The sequence below is a fragment of the Podarcis erhardii genome (genome assembly GCF_964252035.2).
Source record: "Podarcis erhardii genome assembly, chromosome: 3".
Classification (NCBI taxonomy): domain Eukaryota; kingdom Metazoa; phylum Chordata; class Lepidosauria; order Squamata; family Lacertidae; genus Podarcis; species Podarcis erhardii.
The window spans coordinates 34891335-34910983 of record NC_138507.1 but is presented as its reverse complement, the minus strand read 5'-3'; the positions used below and the strand labels follow the sequence as shown (position 1 = coordinate 34910983).

At 43.1% G+C, this 19649-nt stretch overlaps 1 protein-coding gene across 2 annotated transcripts in view; it reads left to right on the top strand.

Moving 5' to 3' along the window:
• Positions 1 to 19649, top strand: part of EYS (eyes shut homolog) — a 499923-nt gene that overhangs the window by 451853 nt on the left and 28421 nt on the right. For both annotated transcript variants that reach the window (XM_081856657.1, XM_081856658.1), the window contains 2 exons: positions 16568 to 16740; positions 19210 to 19392. In XM_081856657.1, the coding sequence (XP_081712783.1) occupies positions 16568 to 16740; positions 19210 to 19392 (356 nt within the window). The remainder of the gene's footprint in view (positions 1 to 16567; positions 16741 to 19209; positions 19393 to 19649) is intronic.

Here is a 19649-nt window from a genome sequence, read left to right as displayed (position 1 = left end):
TGTTAGAGGGGAAGGCAAAGCAAGGAAGACTGGCACCAGTGCAAAGCCATTGCAGATCATATCTCAGAAGTGGGTTCAGATCAGCTTGGGATGGCTTGGAGATTTACAAACTGGGGAAACAGGTATTCTGGAAGCCTTCTTGGTGTCTCAAGCAGCAGATAGTGAGCTCAAAGCCTCGCAGCTACTTTTATCATTCCAGACATGCACTCGTACAGTTACAGACAGCTTTGCTGTTTTCATATAGCAATCATTCCACTCCCACACTCCAAAGGGCAAGCTCCTTAGCTTAGCAGGGTCCATTATCTCCCAGACTCAAGCTATGTGTCCACAGTGAATCTGGAGGAAAGGAATCAGCTTAAACTGAAGAAGAATTGTAGAGAGGCATGGCCCATTCCTTTAATAAGAAGTTCTGCAATAATAAGCCTGGCTTGAGGATTTTTATTGGTATTTAAGAGGTAATGAGAATTCTTTGTCCCCCATGAGTAATTTTACACCACTTGGGAAATTTTAGTAAAAACCAGCTCTTGTTCTTATGGTTCATTACTTCAGTGGTACATTTCCATTGCTTGTCTAACATTCAGGTTTTCTGTTTGCCAAAAAGAAAAAAAAAGGTGATTCATTTCGATGTACTTTAGTCACATATGGGGAGCCAAAGGAAAACTCTGGAAATGGATATCACGACTTCATCTCCAATGTCCTTGCCTCTCTGTCTAGCTCAATGAGAGCAGTTCAACTCCTCATTAGCCCTGTCCTTAATCCATTAGCTTCATTTATGCTTGAAATTAGGCCATATGAATGAAATCAAGAGATTATTCAGCTGTATGCCAACTTTTGATTCATGCCATTCCAGGACTATGGCAGCTGCCTTGGTGAGCTCAAGGTTTCTGTCCAGTTGATAGCGAAAGCCTTCCTTCCTTCCTTCCTTCCTTCCTTCCTTCCTTCCTTCCTTCCTTTCACAATCCACAATTTAACTGAAGGAAATATGGGAAACGGAGAGATTTCTCATCTTCATATTCAAACATCAATGCAGAATTCTCCCCTTCATATGAATAGCATGTCATGCAGAATAAGAATCGATGGATTAATTGGGTTACAGAATGCTTTTCTTTATCGCTGCCATCATTCAGTCTCCTGTCAAACGGCATGTATAGGTGGCAATTTTATTTTATGGACAGATGCACATTCAGGAGAAATCTGTGCCCCCCTAGTTCATATCATCTGGTTCCATCTCTGACCCCTGCCTATTCATGGGGCAGGCTGTGTCACATGTTGGGGCAGTGTAGACTGGGTGATTCACAAAGCTTCATGAGCATAAGAAGCCTGGCAGCAATATGGTCACACTCTTCAGGACCATGGAAGGCAGGAAGGTGGAGGCTACAAATGAGGGGAATGGTCTAAGTCGCTAAGCTTAGACCTACCAGCTGTCCAAGGGAGCAGGGAAAGTGGAGAGCCTGAGGCAAGCTCAGCGTCCACAAGATCATCTTTGATAGCTTTTCACCATCAGCTCTTGGCCACGCCATTTCAGAAGGACAGCTGGGGAATCTGCTTCAAATGCATTCATTGCACTACCCTAAGGCAGTCTTGATTATGTTTTCTTGTATCCTACTCTCACATCTGTTCACTCGACATAAAACCCTGTCAAGTGACTTCAAGAGGGAAACAAAACTTTTTAGCACCATTAGTGGCGTTACTGCATTTCCCCCCACCGATCCTGAGAGCTTTCATGAGTTAGGAAAAGAAACTACATTTGATTCCCTCTGCCCCTGTAATTACACCTAAGCTATCAGAGGAGATACTGGAGCAATCCAGGCCTGATGGCAGGCTGCCGTGGAAATATTTCCCTAGAATAATTGGCACGCTCCACATTTAAAAGAAAAAAGGGGGGGAGACTTTTTCCCCAACCACCACAATGTAAACGGATGAACAGAATTTTATGTCACTGAGTTTTTCTTCCAACATAGTCCCACAGATCTGTCAAACAAAATCTCCATCTGTGCTTTAACTTGATGGTTGAAGGTATATGTGGGTTTTGCTGCCATCTAGTGCACTTTGCTATAAATGCCAGTCACTATGGGAATCTGATCAATAGCAAGAGGCCAACAGGGAAATCAGATGGAATGTGTATCTGAGAAAGGGAAGGAACATCAGTCTGCCAGCTAGAATACACTGGATCATACCACTCCTCTTTTTCTGCCCCGTTTTATGTCCAAGCTTTTCCAAAGATAGGTAAGTCCCGTCTAAAGCCTCCTTCGCTCATGGTGAACAGGTCCAAGCCTCTTCTCTAGCTAAGGATGGCAGCAAAATGTGGTTTGGTTTGAGCCTACCTAATATGAGCCTACGTAATTCATACTTCCTTTGAAATTCATGATGCTCATTTTGTGTAGCATTCTTCCAACCAAATGTGTACATTATATTAGGGGAAAGTGTCCAAATAATAATAATACAGTAAAAACACATTGTATTGCAGAAAATTTGCTAGTAAAAATGTGTATATTAGGCAAAACATCTTGGATAGAGATCGACAGATGTTTACTAAAATGCTGGTGGGTTTTTTTGGGGGGTGGGACTTTAAAAAGAAATCAACCTTCCCATGACACACATACTATACGACAGTGGTACCTCTGGTTACAAACTTAATTTGTGCCGGAGGTCCATTCTCAACCCAAAACTGTTCTTAACATGAGGTGCGCTTTCGCTAATGGGGTCTCTCACTGCTGCCGCACTGCTGGCACATGACTTCCGCTCACATCCTGGGACAAAGTTTGCAAGTCGGGGCATCTACTTCTGGGTTAGCGAAGCTCGTTACCCAAAGCATTCATAAGGAGGACGGTACATAACCTGAGGTTCCACTGTATATGAAAACAAGTTTTGCAACTCTCCTCAGATTTAAAAAATGATATGTCCTGATGGAGTCAGAGGGGGGTGCTGTGTTAGAAATGCAGGTCCATAGCAGTTAGGATGCTGCTTTGAGGATCTCTTAAGAACTGACACCTGTATTTTCTTTTGTAGACAGCTCTTATTCTTGGGATTGTACTACATTAAGAGGCATGTCTATTCTGAATCCAATATTTTTCCTCACTGGTTGCTGGTTTTCCAAAGAGCAAAATATTAATAGGAATCATTTTCTTCAGTCCATCTGGGGGTGGTGCTGTCCAAGGTTCTGGTTGCCTCTAGTGGCAAGACATTGATTTTAGATTTTAGATTATATCCCTGAGAGGGAGTGGGTGCTTTCAGAAAGCTAGCAGTTTCGCTTCTCGTCTATGCAGCATAAATCAAACAGCAATGGGCACTGGATTCCAATTCATGGTGTAAGTATATTTTTAGGAGTAAGCCTTATAATGCTTGGATAAAACTGTAAATGTGAATGTGGCAATAATGCTTGAAACCACATGTCATACTAATGTGCTTGCCAGGAAGCTTTGGCTGAGGCTCCCCTTTGAGGGTAATCTTGGTGGCAAAACTGGACTGTTTTGCTGTATGAAAAGGTGCTTGAATCTGAGTTCTAAAGTAAAGCAGAGGTTTCTCAACTGAGTTATTTATTCCACTAATATCTGTACCTTTCCTCCAATGAGCTCATTGTGGCAGACATATTCTGCTCCTCATTTTATCCTCATAGCAACCATGTGAGTTAGGTTTGCCCAAGAGAAATTGACTGCCTCAGAGTCACCCATTGACTTTTATTATTGAGTGGGGATTTGAACCCATGTCTCCAAGGTCCTAATCCAAGTCATTAACCACTCCACTACTCTGGCTCAGAGCAAAGCTTTAGCTAGCTCTTAATGTATATTGCAGGAGGAAAAATGATATTAAAAAGAGATTGTCATGCAGAGCCATTATCCTTGGTCGCTGCTTATGTAAAGAATAAACTCTGCATTGAAAATAAATAATAAACTGGTACTTCATTACATCTGTGGTCAGTGTGTAAGAGAGAGGGAGAATGCTCAGATTTTTACATTATTATTATATTGCCCTGGCGGAGAACTGTTTGGATGATATAATATAAGAAGAAGAAAAACAAACCAGGCAATTTACCGTATAATAGTAGTATAATGTTAACATCCTGCAGATTATTATGTTGCTTCTAACTTACATTACACCATTGTTTTAAAGCATATGCAGTAATACTGTATAATATTATTTCAATAAAGCCTTTGAGCTTGTGTTAAAAATCAACAATACATTATTGCAAATGTACAGTGGCTTATTGCAGTAGAGTCCATTAAGATATCTTTAAGTGAAAGGAGCAAAAATCTAAGAGCTAAACTCCATGTGTAGTTTTGATTTACTGTATTAGTGCGAGGGCATTATTTTATCCTTATGGCTACAGCGTTTACATTAGAGGCAGTTGCCAGAACCATAAACATTACAAATTGTCATAAAACAATTTTGAAACCTGATGGATGAAGCCACTTGACTAAGCTGCCTAGAACTTTAACATTTGCTTCGTCTACTGATAGCAAAACTCGAAGTAGCTCAATGCACCCTCATAACAAACAGCACTCACTAGACATTTGTAATATGCTCTGCACGCTTTGAGTTCTTACAACCGTTCTGTAAATAGGACTTAGGGAGCAATTTGTAGGCTGTAGTGTAGCTGCTATGCCTTTTGTTGGAACAATTCCTTCCCTAGAATATTTTTAACCCTGAGGAAACAATTTATTGTTCCAAAGAAAAGTCACCTCATTTTTTAGCACACAAACATCTTGGGTCTGCATTTCTTGTACTATGACCCCATGTATGCCCCATGTATGCCTTCCTGCCTTATAATGAGATCCTTGTGAGGAGGCTCTGTTTTGCCAGTATGAGAAACCTTTGGTCCTTCTAATCTGGTCTTCTTACCTAGGTGAAAATGTTCCATATTTTCCTTTCAGTGCTTTCCTTTCCTCTATCCTTCCCTTTCTGAATGTTCTCTTATTTCTTGAGGCCTGGTCTATACCAGGTCTAGCTCCAAGGGCCTTCTGGCAGGGTTCCCTTACTGCAAAAAGTGAAGTTACAAGGAACCAGGCAGAGGGTCTTCTCAGTCTGTGGAACACCTTTCTATCAGATGTCAAAGAGGCAACCAATTACATGACTCTCTGAGGACATCTGAAGGCAGCCCTGTATCAGGAAGTTTTTAATGCTTGATGTTTAGTTGTGTTTTTATATTATGCTGGAAGCTGCCCAGAGTGGCTGAGGCAACCCAGTCAGATGGGTGAGGTATAAATTGTTGTTGTTACACAACCGATTGATGTCACACAGTTCTGAGATGATGAATTAAAAAGGTAAAGGTAAAGGATCCCTGACAGTTAAGTCCAGTCACAGACGACTCTGGGGTTGCGGCGCTCATCTCGTTTTACAGGGCGAGGGAGCTGGCATTTGTCTGCAGACAGTTTTTCCAGTTCATGTGGCCAGCATGACTAAGCTGCTTCTGGCGCAATGGAACACCAAAACCAGAGCACCTAATTTTGCCATAGAGATAACCAGGCCTTGGATATCCCATTGGTGTGATTTCTCAGCATCCAAACACTTAAGGCCCTCTTACACCTCTGATGCAACCAATGGGATTTTCATTCCCTTCAGTGTTCTTACAGATGATGGTAGTGGTGATGATGATGATGATATCTGAAAAACATTGAAAGCATTGTATACAGCTCATTGGACTGTTATTACTGTATATGCAAAGCTACATACCTGACTACCACATACACCACTGCAGCTATAAATATGCCCTAGAAATCCAGCACATGAAGTCTCCCACCCAAGCACTGGATCTTCTCCTGGCAGAAAAATTGGGAGCTGTGGAATACTGATATGGCATTTAGGTTCAAAAAGTTTGGATGAGAGACTGGACTTAAATCAGGCCTGTACAACTTGTAACCCACCCAAGCCCACCAGCCATGGTGCTGTGGCAGGATCTCAGTAAAATACCTGCCTGCTGGGACTGTAAAAAGGAGATGGGCGTTCCACTTGGTAGGTCAAATATATGGCTGGTGAGCTATGTATAGCTTGGAGAACCAGAAGTTGTGCAGGCCTAACTTAAGTGAAAACCTGTCTTTGTGTACTTTGACTTTTTACAGTTCAGTTATATAATTATATTTCAGTTCTAGTTATCCTTTTAATGTGGATTTATTAGACATCAATAATCAAGCCATTAGCAACATGAAACTGACTATAATTAATCTTAGGGGTGGTTATATATTTTATTCACTACATTTATATTCTGCCTTTCCTCCAAGGAAATGGCTTAGTATAGATGTAAACCTCAGTCTCTCTGGTCCCAATCCAGAACTCTAACCACTACACTTCAATATCACTAGAGGAAAAAATGCACCATTAACCAATTTGCGATCCTTCTGCTATAACTGGAATTTTAACACTGGCCTAGATTTGCAAACCCAGGAGATTGCTTCCCCCCCCCCCCAACGTTTGAATGTTAATATGTTGTGCAATCCAAGTAGCTATAAACATCACTCCTTCTGCAAAGAACAAAATAAGAACTGGCACATATTGCAATTTTCATATTCTTTGCAAATCATGTTGCCTTTAGAACAGAATTACATATCGCTGAACTTTTGTCAAACCGAAATGAGTCTAACGTAAGAAAGCTAAACTGGCATACTGAGCAAGACTTCGCATGTTTTGGTGGCAGGCTTCGTTTGTCTTTCAGCTTTGCTATTTGGAAATGTAATGGCAGATATTTATCTCAAAGAATAATGCATTTCACAGTCTTGAAAGCAGCAGCTATTTACACCTCCAATTTTAACACTGAATCTAAAACCCTGGTGTTGCTACTGACACTTAAGGGAAGAAAACAGGAGGGCTCTTCTAGATGTTTATCAACTTAATCTGCTAATGGATGTGATTAAACTGATTCTTGTGAGAATTGCCATGATAGAGAACAACACCATCTAGCAACAAAGTTAAGCAGAAACACTTGGTTTTAAAAACTGGATTCTGCTGAATTTGGCACCACTGAAATTAATGGTACTTAGTAATTCCCTGGGTGGCAAGCTGCCCAGGTAGAGAAGGTGCAAAGAAGGAAGAGGAGCAACTCAAGGTGTTTCACTGCCTGTGGGAATAGCAAATGGTGTCCCCACTCCCCCAATTTGAGATGCATATGATTCACGACTGCATAGTTCTGTTTGCATAAAAAGGTCTGAAGGCCCAAAGCATCTTGGCTGGAAGAGTGTTCCACAGCATGGGACCAGTGACGCTAAATACCCATCATATGGGAGGTGATGTCATTCGGGCCTTTGTAACACAACTAACAACACTCCTCTGGATGCTCTCAGTGATTGAGCTGGGATGTAAGGGCCCAAGTTGTTCAGGGCTTTGTGTAACAACACAAGACCTTTAAACCTATCCTGGTAGTATATGGGCAGCTAGTGCAGAGGTTTTACAGGCTACTGGCTGTTTGCTCCCAAGTCCAGCCACTGCATTCTGCACCAGCTGGAGATTACATATCAGGGCCAAGGGCAGTCTCCCATAGAGCACAGTGCAGCAATCTAGTCTCAAGGTTACCAATGTATGGACTACAGTGGCTAAGTGAACATGACAAGATATGTAGGAAAACCAACTTACTGTTGCTGTTGTCCTTTTTTTAAAAAAGGAAAGTATGTTAAGTTTTCTTGCTTGTTCTTTGGGAAAGTTTGTGTGTCTTTGTATTTTGTTCTGGCAGGGATCGTCGTAAAATGATTAAAGCTGACCCTGAGTAAAGGTTATTGGATATATATTAGCCTGAACTCCCCCCCTCTTGGTTTTTCCTATGTGTGTACTCGCAGGCTCCCTGAAGGTACGCCTTGTACAGATTAAGGTATCTTCTAATTGGGATTCATTTTGACAGTCACCTCTTGGCCCGGTGTGAAGGTAGTAGCAAGGAAGCGTTTGAACTAGTTGAGCTTTCCATCCCTGATAAGTACAAGCGACATGTACAAAGAATGAAAGCACTCCATATATTAAGGAGAAAGCAGGCCAAATCTCTGATCCCATCAGTCCAGCAGCTTGCGTTTCAAATATTATTGACTCCCGTCTGTAGGGTGCATAGCTATAGCTGAAAGGAGAGCTTGGCTCATTAGCTGTATTGTTGTTACCAAGATCTGGGTGCAGCAAGAAGAACAGGATTACAGCCAAGTCCTCAAAAAACAGAGCTGGCTTTCATTTTAACACTATGGACAACATATCTTATGAGCTCCATCTTTTCCCTCTTATAAACTGATTCCAATTTAAAAAAATAAAAGAAGACCCAGGGTTTTAAGATGAGCCTTGATGAATTGGAGCAAAGGTTTACAATGGCCAAACTGGCCACAGGCAAAAGCAGGTTTTAATAACATAAAAAGGAAATGGGAAGAGACACTGTCTATTTATTACTTCTTTAAAAACCATTAATAAACCATTTACCATTTTAAAATATCTCTTAAGTGGCGTACAACATATAAACAATCATTGACGTTTCATTGAAACAAAAATACAACATGAAACCAGTAAAGTGTTAAAAATGAATAAAAACAGGAATTCAAACCAAAAAAAATCAGAGTCTGACCTTATGGGTCAGGGAAAGCCTGGGCAAAAAGATATGTCTGAAGCAACTGATGGTCACTGCAGACTGAGATAAGGTGCAAGAGTCAGGACTATGAAAATATTCTGTATTTAGTTCAATATGTGAGATATTATGAAAACCTGAAAAACAATATACTGAGGAGGGCAAGTCCATGAGCAAATCATGGAGGCATCAGCTCTCTTCTACTATTGCTCTCCAGCAACTTATATCAAGTGCTCTCATGAAGGTTCCTTACAGCTTCCATGAGTGATGGCCATTGACTAGTGCGAATCACAGAAAAATCTTGCATTGCGAAGTACTCTGGTTCAGAGTTCCAGCCACCCACTGTGTCCTCCTTCCCCAGTTTTCTGCTTCTTTCCCGCTAACAAACACTTGTAATTCCAGGGCCACTTACAATACCCAGTCCTTACATTCATCCGAAGTGTTTATAAGCCACATTTCAGGAGCAAGCCCTCACAAGGCAAAGTACCTAGAACAAATGCTACATGATGCATTAGGCTTGCCCTGTTAGTGGCTTCCTCCACTTTTAAAAAATTCTGCAAACTTTGGGGTTCCCCTAAGTTTGCTCATGCCCCCCTATTGTGTGTGACAAGTGCTCTTTGGGCTTCAAAAGGATTGGCACGCGCCTCCAAATGTCGCTAACAGAGGGAAAGACAAGCCTCTCCATTCCCATGAGTCATCTTGCAGCAGCAAATTCCACAAATTAATTACGCATCTTGTGAAGAAGCACTTTCAAACTAGGCCAAGATGTTTCCTTTTAAAAACAATTAAACCAACGAAACCTGTTTTCCACTTCTTTCAGCAGGTCCTTTCATGATTTTGATTACATTTCCCCCTCTATTTTTTTGTCAGACAAATTTGAAAAGATTACACATATAAGAGATGAATTTGAAGTCCCTTGTTGACTTTTCTGCTGGTTAAAAAGAAAAGATAATTGCACTGATCCATCACTCCGTACATGGTGCCTGTAAATAATTATACCTGCCTTCGGAATGGGCAGTGTGCAAGTTTCCACATGGCTAAAGATTAACTTGCCCTGCTCAGTGTGGAGCTGCGGGTTTTCTCCTGTATTGCCACCAGCTTAGTATGCTGGTCCCTGCGCACGACATTCCACGCACCCTTTTCTACACATGCAGTCTTATTTCTGCGCAGAGAACTGCTTCTTTGGATGGCTGCCAGTGTAAGCAGAAGGGACAAATTGCAGGCCCAGGAAACTCCGCAATGATAAAGCTGCAGGCACCTGTTCAGTATGCAATGCATGATATTAATTACTTCCACTTACAAACCTATCAGAGCATATTCTCTGTGCTTCTGGGGAGGAAAACAAATTAATAAGGTCTAGTAAACAACTCTCTTCTTCCCCCCCCCACCCCCCAATCCTACCTGTCCTTAGACATTTATGCAAGCAAATAGTGCTCCTTCTGCGGCACGCTATGCTAATCCACAAATAAACCATCCATGATATTAATATAAAAAAATACACCGTGCACTTGGCCCTAGTCAATCTTATAGCTGACATCTGCTTTAACCAGGAAAAGGTTAAGTTTCCTGGCCAATGTGCTGTTGTGTTTTAGCTAGATTTAATGCATTGGTCTGTGCTAGAGGCAGAGGATAGTATTTTTAGTATTTGAAGAAGGTATGAGAGAGACCAGCATTGCCCAGGACAGATACATTCATCCCACTCTGATCTCTTTCTAGAGATGACCGTAGGAAAAAAGAAATGTATATGTGTGAAAAAGAGACCACAGCTCAGTGGTAGAGCACATACAGATCTCAATCCTGGCATCTCCAGTTTAAAGAGTGGACCATATAGGAGGGAAGGGCTGCACTGCCAGTCAGAGTAGATCATATTGGGCTAGATGGACGAATAGTCTGGTATAAGACAGGCTCCTACATTCTAACAGTACAGTACCTGTGTCTTGCTTCTTTGCTAGCTATCAGCACTGTGTGAGGTTAGCAAATGCACACTGTGTGTTTTTTGCTTTTGTTCATTCTTTCAGAAACTTCCTCTGTTCCCATATATGGCCTTCTCTTAGTCCAGGCAAAGGCAAACTTGGTCCTCCAGATGTTTTGGGACTACAGTTCCCATCATCCCTGACCACTGGTCCTGTTAGCTAGGGATGATGGGAGTTGTAGTCCCAAAACATCTGGAGTGCCAAGTTTGCCTATGCCTGTCTTAGTCCATTGCTCCAGGTATTTGTTGTGTCTGTTGCCAACTCATGTAAGAGCCCTATTGGATCAGACCAATGACACATCTAGTCCTTCCTTTGCTAACTCACAGTGGCCAACCAGATGGAAAGTCCACGGGCAGGAGATGAGCACAGCAGCACTCTCCCACTCGTGCTCCCCAGAGGCTGGTATTCAGAGCCATCTCATAGGGATCCATTTGGCCACTGTGAGAACAGAATGCTGGAGGAGGTAAGTCTTTAGCCTGATTCAGCAGAGCTCTTCTCACCTTCTCATGCCTGTTCTTGGAGGTTACAAGAAAGGAAATTACAACTAAGCACAGGAAGAACTTTCTGACTGTAAGAGCTGTTCAATAGTGGAACGAGCTCCCTCTGGAGATTGTGGACTCTCCTTCCTTGGAGGTTTTTAAGCAGAGGTTGGGTGGTCATTTGTGACAGATGCTTTAGCTGAGATTCCTGCATTGCAGGGGGTTGGACTAGATGATCCTTGGGGTGCCTTGCAACTCTACCGTTCTATCATTATATGAAATGTGTGTGTCATTTTTGCCTAGTGAGCTCTTCTTGCTAAATATGCACCTTCTGATAAAATCCAAGTTTAACATGTCTTACAGAGATGATCCCATCAAGTAAGGTCATACTTTGAAGAATCTTTCACCATGTTATGATGAGAGAGCAAGCTCCTATTTAATCTAATGTCTTAAATGCCTAATGTAACAAAGTCTAGTCCCATAGGGTCTCTTTAACCCCATCCCATTTGGAAAAATGGAGAGCAAGTGACCTTTTGTATCAATGGTAAAGGTCAGGCTGTAAGGCAGGCTTTTCTCCCCCTGTTAACACTACGAATCCATTTCATGTGGCATATCATCTGGTTAGGTTAATTTCCAGTGCTTCTAAACTCTCAAAATCACACTTACTGCACATTTGAAAAATGTCAGCATTGAATTTTATAGCATTAGATTTCACACTTTTGGGGGCTTTTTATAACTTTCATAATTTATAGTCATCACCGAGGAAACACACAAGATGCAGAGCTGAATCATCAAGGAAAGTAAAAGGTCAGCCTACAAGACTGGACAGCCCAAATAACAGAGAAGGATTATGTACAGAAAAGGGAAAATATGAAGGGACAGAGTAATTGCTTTCTTCTGCATCTGTAGCAGCATGACCTCCAACTACTGCTTAGTACTCTACCCTCAGTTTCAAACGGTAGTGCATGCATGAATCAAGAACTTTTGCAATGTGCTATTAATTGACCTTCTGCTTTCTCATATGTCCCCATGTATTTATGTTCAGAATGCTGCAACTTGCTTCATTTTTCATGGTGTATGCTACAGTCACAGACTTCCATGAATGCAACAGAACTTCCCATTCCTCCAGTTCAGTAGTAAAGGTAAAGGGACCCCTGACCATTAGGTCCAGTCGTGACCGACTTTGGGGTTGCGGCACTCATCTTGCTTTATTGGCCGAGGGAGCCAGCGTACATGTGGCCAGCATGACTAAGCCGTTTCTGGCGAACCAGAGCAGCGCACGGAAACACCGTTTAACTTCCCGCCGGAGCGGTAGCTATTTATCTACTTGCACTTTGACGTGCTTTTGAACTGCTCGGTTGGCAGGAGCTGGATCTGAGCAACGGGAGCTCACCCCGTTGCGGGGATTTGAACCGCCGACCTTCTGATCGGCAAGTACTAGGCTCTGTGGTTTAACCCACAGCGTCACCCACTTCCCAGTAGTACTGATTCCTAATTCTAGCCAGTAGTGGGTAGCAGAGCGGCACAGGCAGGGCATTGCTCCTGACCAGCCAGGGGAAGACAGGCCAGGTGCAGGGAGTGTGATGTAGTTCTGGTGCCAACTGATGCTCCTTTCGCGATGCCCACACTCCCCCTCTCGCCTCTCCCTCCTTCAGTAACTGGCAGTAACACTTGGCACGTCCGATTATGACAGACTAAGGGAAATAATAAAAATAAAACCAAAACCATCAGGGGGAAATAACTAAGGAGCCCCAGCACGGCGTCCTGTGAAAAGAAAGCAAAGGAATATTTGAACTGCAAGTGTTTGTTTTTGAGAGGGAATAGCTATTTCCCCAAGCACTCACAACTTAACTTTCAAATGCAGAAATAAATATTTGCAGCCTAATCCCATGAATGATTTATCAGATGCAATGCCCTCTTAGTTCAAAGGGGCTTACTTCCCCCCACTCGCAATGCTTTGAACAGAAGCCATTGAGAAGTTTCCCACCAGAAGCCCCATTAAAATGAGTGGGAGCTGTGCAAAAACACCGCGCCATCCCATTCAGCGGGGATAGTGCCAATGAATTTCTGAGATCGTGCGCTTAATGACTAGCCATTGAGAGACTGGTGCCCATGTGATCAGATGAGTGGCATGCCACAGTTATCAAAATGATTGAAAAGACAGGGTGTTCGGTGGTACATACCCATTTACATTCCTCTTTCTGGCTCTCCTCTCCAGCAGTACCTCTATACACACAAAAGGCTATTCATAAGAAATGTATTATTGCAGCTGATAGCCATTTCTCTTTTAAAAGCTGTCTGGAGGCATTATTCAAGCGGATTCATTCTGGAAGGCTTCCCAGCTGAGATTCTCTGCGCCTTGAAACTGTGGGTGGGCTCCTTTGAAATACACTAATGAACTGTTAGGCACAAGGAGTGTCAGGAAGGGGTACTCATTTTCTCTTGCTAATAAATACAGCTTCCATGGCTCTGGAGCTTTTTCTCCTTATTATCTGGTTAGGTGTTTTGTTTCATTGTCTATGTAGCAGACTCTCTTTAAGAGTCTTTTCCTTAGCTTTTATCAGCTAAACCAGGGGCTGCCAACGTGGTGCCCTCCAGGTATTGCTGAACGACAACTCCCATTAGTCCTATCTAGGAGGCCAAAGGCCAGGTAATTGGAGTTGGAGGTAAAAAAAACCACATCTAGAAGGCACCATGTTAGTTACGCCTGATCTGTGGCCTTGATTCAGGCCCCACCCATCAAGCCAACCCGCCCAGGGCTAAAATAGGCCTAAAAACAGGACTTTTTTCAGCCAGAATTCGCTGGAACTCTGTTCCAGCACCTCGCAGGTGGGCGCCATTGTCATTATAAGAGAACAAGGGAGGCGTTCATGGTGAGTTCCAGCACCTCTTTTTCTAGAAAAAAAATGGCACTTCTTAAAGGTGGTTTAGAAAGTATAAAAAATTTACAAACATTAAAATATAAACACCTTTTATTAAAATATACAATAGAGCAATACCATTGAAGTAATTAAACACAATTAAAAACAGGAGACTCGGGTCAAGAGATCATGCCTTGACGTGGCTTCAAAAGCTGGGGGAATGCCAATGCAGATGGGTCTTATTGTATTTTAGAAGTGCGTGTTCTGTAGCATTGGTGCTTCTAGTGAAAAAGCCTGCCACTAAGCTAGCACAAGCTGATAATCATCAGGCTGGGACAAGACTAAGTGGGTTCTATTTTTTTTTTTAATGGCCATTATCAGGGCATTGTTGGGATGCGGGTGGTGCTGTGGGTTAAACCACAGAGCCTAGGACTTGCAGAAGGTCAGCGGTTCGAATCCCCGCGATGGGGTGAGCTCCTGTTGCTCGGTCCCTGCTCCTGCCAACCTAGCAGTTCGAAAGCACATCAAAGTGCAAGTAGATTATCTCTTCAGAGTCGGCCACGACTGGACCCAATGGCCAGGGGTCCTTTTTATCAGGGCATTAAAAGGAGAAGGGGAGGGACTCAGTCTTTCAGGTAACCTGATCCAGAGTTGTAAGTAGCAGGACCTTTAAACTAGATCGGAGTTTAATAGGCAGCTAGTCCCTCAACACAAGTCCTATATGTGTATAGTATGGGGCAATATTCACCACCTGAGTCATGACGTATAGTGCCTTTCACTGTTTCTCAGAGCCTGTGTGAGAGCTAAATTTGGAAACTTTCAAGACCTTCTCATCGTTATCTATTTTCAGAAGTAATCTGTCTTTTGGGTGCCAAATACTAGGGAACAGAAAATGGCCATGACCTTCACTTCTCTCGTTCGTGTAAGTCATAGCACTAGTGTGGTTAGAATGTCAGACAAGGACCAAGAAGACCAAGGCTGTGCTCTTTGCAGAGCGTCTTCCAGATTGGAGTTGCTTTCTGCTTTGATTATATGGTCACACAATGTTGCTACAAAGCTAGCATTGGGCTTTTCCAAAAGTTTTAAGTGAAAAGAAATATGCACCAGACCCTTCAACTACTGTAGTAAAGTGGTTAGTGCAGCCCTCCTGTCTGTGCCCTGTTTCTATGCATGCTCACTTTCCTCCCCATCTTGCTTCATATAGTCAACAAAAAGTAAAATAAAAAAATCAAGGTTCTGCACAGCACTGGTTTGTAATAATCAGAGTTTCTCCAAGTTTGGTTGTAACAGGAAACTCTGGTTGGTTTAAAAGCAGAAGCAAATGTTTCTGACATTCTCATTGGCACAGCAGAGGAAGAAAAGAGAGGGTGCAGGCCCCAGTCTCTGTTTCCCTTATCGCTATGGCCAACGTGTGATGAGACATCATTGCATTGTGAGTTTCTCTGTCCCCACAACAGAGAGACAAGTGGTGTGGGTGTCAGAGAAACTCCCAATGTGATATCGTAGCATAGGAGAAAGTAGGAAAGAGTTGTGTGGCTGCTTCTGAAAACACCAGGTTGCCATAATATCTGGTTACATCAGATGGTGTTACAGGGAGAATGTTGACTGCTGTGATTCGATTTCCAGAAGGGCAGCCATGTTATTCTGCAGCAGCAAAAACAAGAGCCCTGTAGTATCTGAAACACTTAAGTAATTTTATTGTGGAGTAAGTGTTCCACAGAACTAGCACCATCATCCACACTCTGCATTTATAGCACATGGCTCCCCCCCCAAAAAAAATAATAATCCTGGGAACTGTAGCTTATCCCCTAACCAAGCTACAATTCCCAGCACACTTTTGAAACTACACTTTGCAGAAATAATGTGCTTTAAATGTATGGGGTGTTTGCAACTCCATTGGACGCTCCAATTCAGAATCACTTCCATTACGTCTGATATGCAACTGAAGATGTAGATATAGAAACATTTCCTTCTTCTCCCTCACATTTGCTTTTGGCCTTGAAGGCACAGCAGTTGTTTCATGCATTTTGCAGAGACAACACAACAAATATTTGACCAGAAGCCCTCAGAGGATTACACACACTGAGGAAATGAACAGCATGGAAAAGCTGGGAATATTTTTCAAGGGTTTGAATCTTATTAACTGAATTGTATGAAACATAAAGCAGGGACTTGTGCTTAAGAACAAGGGGCTCAGGCTTAGAAATAAATCTGAACCAGAAGCAAACAACCAGGTTTGACAGACATATTCTGCAATATGAGGTAGAAAGGTGGGTAAGATTTTCACCTCCCCTTTCCAGAGGCAGATTCTGGTGAAAATGGAAACAGGTGCAGAAATTGCTGATACTCGCTTATTCGTTCCCTATCTGGAACAGAAATTAATCCAGCAAATGCAACCAGTATTCACTGTTGTTGTTTTCACTCTGCAAACTGTACATAATTTATCACTTCCCCTCCCCCTCCCCCAATTTGTGTTGTGTTTCTGTTGCATTGAAATTAATGGTGTGGAACAACATAATGATAATGGGATCGATCACACAATTAATTATGCAAAATTCCTCCACAGGGAATAAATGAGTTGAATAATGTAGTCTTTGCTGGACGCTGAACTGCAGCCAAATGGAAATGGTTCTGCATGCGATGAACACTGGCTGGAATGGGAATTGATACCTTCTTACATCCCTCTTCTTAACAAATGCTATTTGGTAACCTTTCTCTTATTTTAAATTTTAACAGTGATACAGAGAACTGGTTCTGTGAATGCTCTGTTCTCTACTCTGGGAAATTATGTCAGCTTTCAACCTGTGAGGAGAACCCATGTGGAAATGGAGCAACATGTTTTCCAAAATCCAGCCAAGACACCGTGTGCCTCTGTCCCTATGGAAGAACTGGAATCCTTTGTAATGATGGTAAGAGAAAAATGCAGAACTTAGCAAGTCAAATGCAGTGAGAGAGAGAGAGAACAGAGAGAGATAGACTGAAGCTTCTTTGTGTTAAATGACAAAAAAAAAAGCCTTTTTGTTGCTGGGCAAATTGACTTCATCACTTCTCTCTGCTTCCTACTTTTCAGATGTTCAAGAACATACAGTTTAGTGCACTGGATCTATAATCCTCAGTATGCCTATGTACTAGAATTGTTGTTTTTTAGATGTTTTAATTGGTTTACAGTTTGTGCATTTTCCATCCTGTGCCCCTGTCAGTGGTTGTGTGGCGAGTTCCCCCCTCCCCCCAGTAGAAATAAAGACACAAGACAACATTATTTAGGTTAATGGGCTAAAATTGGCCACAACTTTATATTGGTTACCAGTGATGAGCGGTATTGGCTTAGGCATTGATCCTAATTGACTATCTAGCTTCAGCCGGGAAGGGTTAACACCAGCAGGGGGAGCTCTGCACATCAACTAGGCACTCCCCCAGGGTCACCGCTCGGGGGCGTGCCTTGGGCCCTGGCCTTCATAAGCTTCGGACGGGGCCACGCCCCCCGGAATCCTTTACCGGACTACCCTTCAGTAACCGGGGGAGGTGATGGCGCTCCTCCCCCCCCCATTCATCTACATAACAATACCCCCACCAATGCCTAACCGCCAAACCGAGAAGTTGTGACGATTTGCTACGAGCTAGGCGAAAAAACCAAATGGCTGGTGCCAGTTTGCCAAGTGGAAAAATTCCTACCAGGCCCCTTAACGGCGGCCAACTGAAGTCCATAGCAAGGTCAAAGGAAAACCTAAAGGGTGGGTGGGTGGAAAATTCCCCAGCTGATGAATGGCAAAGAGGACGCTCCTTGCCGCGCTTGCCTTAAATGCGGCAAGCCACACCCCCTGAGCCAGCCGATTGACTGGCCAGGGGGATGACGCGGCAGAGGATTCCCCTGTTCGTGCGGGGCTGGGAGCCAGCCTCTGCACAAGTGTTGGGGGCCTCCTGAGGTCAGAAGTGGCTATGTGGGGGCATTATATATTTAATAAACAAATAATCCGAACATTCCCTCCGGTTCATTTGGTTGAATTGGATTCATTTAGAATATTTGAAATTGCATCCAGTTTTAAATGGGATCCATTTAAGTCAGCCTGGAGCCCTCCTGCCAGGCCCCTAACCTACTGAGAGCCCCACTTCTTTCCCTACACTTACAAGGGTGGTGGAGAGGGACTCCTTGCGGTGCCAGGCATCAACCAGGAGATGGTGCTTCACATATGTGTACCAGCACCCAGGGTGATGTGGTTCCCATGGTTTTTGATGTTCCTGAATGCTGCTACAAACACGTGCGGCCAAGCCCAAGATGGCTGAGAACCAAAAGGCAGGTAGCTCCCGCGAATCCCTGTCTTTCTGGACATTGCTTCTAAGCAATTCTGCAGTGAGTATTACTCCCTCGCCTTGGTTAAGCAAGGAAGAGAGAAAGGAAGAGGCAGGCACCAGGGCAAGGGTAGTGAGTTAAAGCAGATCAATTTAGTACAGACCTGGAGTTTACATTGGACCTGGAGAGGCAACCCTCTTCAAAATTGGTTTCAGCCAGACATAAGAGACATATGGGTGTGGAAAGAAAGAGGAGCATGTCAACTATGGGCGGTGGGAGTCGGTCCATTAGGGCAAATGCAGCCCTGCCCCACCGACCTCAGACTGCCCTTAATCAGCCCTCATTTGCCTGCCTCCTTACATGCTACCAGGAGCGACACATTGGCTAGCAGCTTTCTCCTTTGTTTCAATGTTGCCCTTGTGGAACTCAGTAGGGAGAAGGATGGCGTCAGAACTAGAATTAGTTGACAATAGCTGTGCCTCTCCCTGCCATTGGCTCTAGCACTCCCTACTGTTGGACTCCCGACCTTCTGCACCACCAGTCTCAGTGATCATCAGCCACCACTGATTATGGGGGAGAAGTTTATAGCAGGGGTCAGAGGGTTAAAGCCCCCTTCCCACCTGCCAAACAAGGGTCTGGGTTTGTGTAATGTGTCATCAATTTGGCCCTTAACCTATAGTTCCCTGTTATGTGCCAAATGGGGAACTGTGGTTTAACTTCAGTTTACTAACCAGGATATCAAACCACAGGGAATGGTAGCTTAAGCTAATCAGGGGCAGTTGATATGCTGAATCTGGCTGCCAAAACAAAGGAGAAATGTGTGGAAAACCCAATCCTAGCTCTCAATTCTGGATGCTAAGAAAACGTATATATGAACTAGGCCAGTGTTTCCCAACCTTGTGCCTCCAGCTGTTTTTGAACTACAACTCCCATCATCCCTGACTAGCAAGACCAGTGGCAAGGGATGATGGGAATTGTAGTCCAAAAACAGCTGGAGGCACAAGGTTGGGAAACACTGAACTAGGCCATTGCTTGCTGTTCACCTGTGCTTCTCCCAACGGCATTTTCCTTTTCTGTGTTTTTCAAACAGTTATTAATATTACCTATCCTAACTTCAGTGGGACAGATAGCTTTGGCTATACCTCATTCCTAGCCTATTCAGTGATTCCAAACATCAGCCTCTACTATGAATTCCAACTGAAATTTCAGTTAGCAAACCACAACTCTTCACTGCAAGACAACCTGATATTTTTCACTGGTCAGAAGGGTCAAGGTAAGTTATTCGTGTTTCTCTGGGGAGGGGGTGTTATTCAAATGGCTAAGACAAAGTAAATGGGGGAATATAGATATATGGATTCCGGTTTCTGGGCACCTCAAGAACCATTAACAGAAGTGCACATAGCATTTGTTATATTTTTATTACATAGAAAATAATGTTTATTTTGAGATCTTGACCGGTAAATTCCTTATAGTCACTTTTTAATTTCAGAAAAGGCAGATATTCTGTCTCAAAGGCACACCTGTACAACC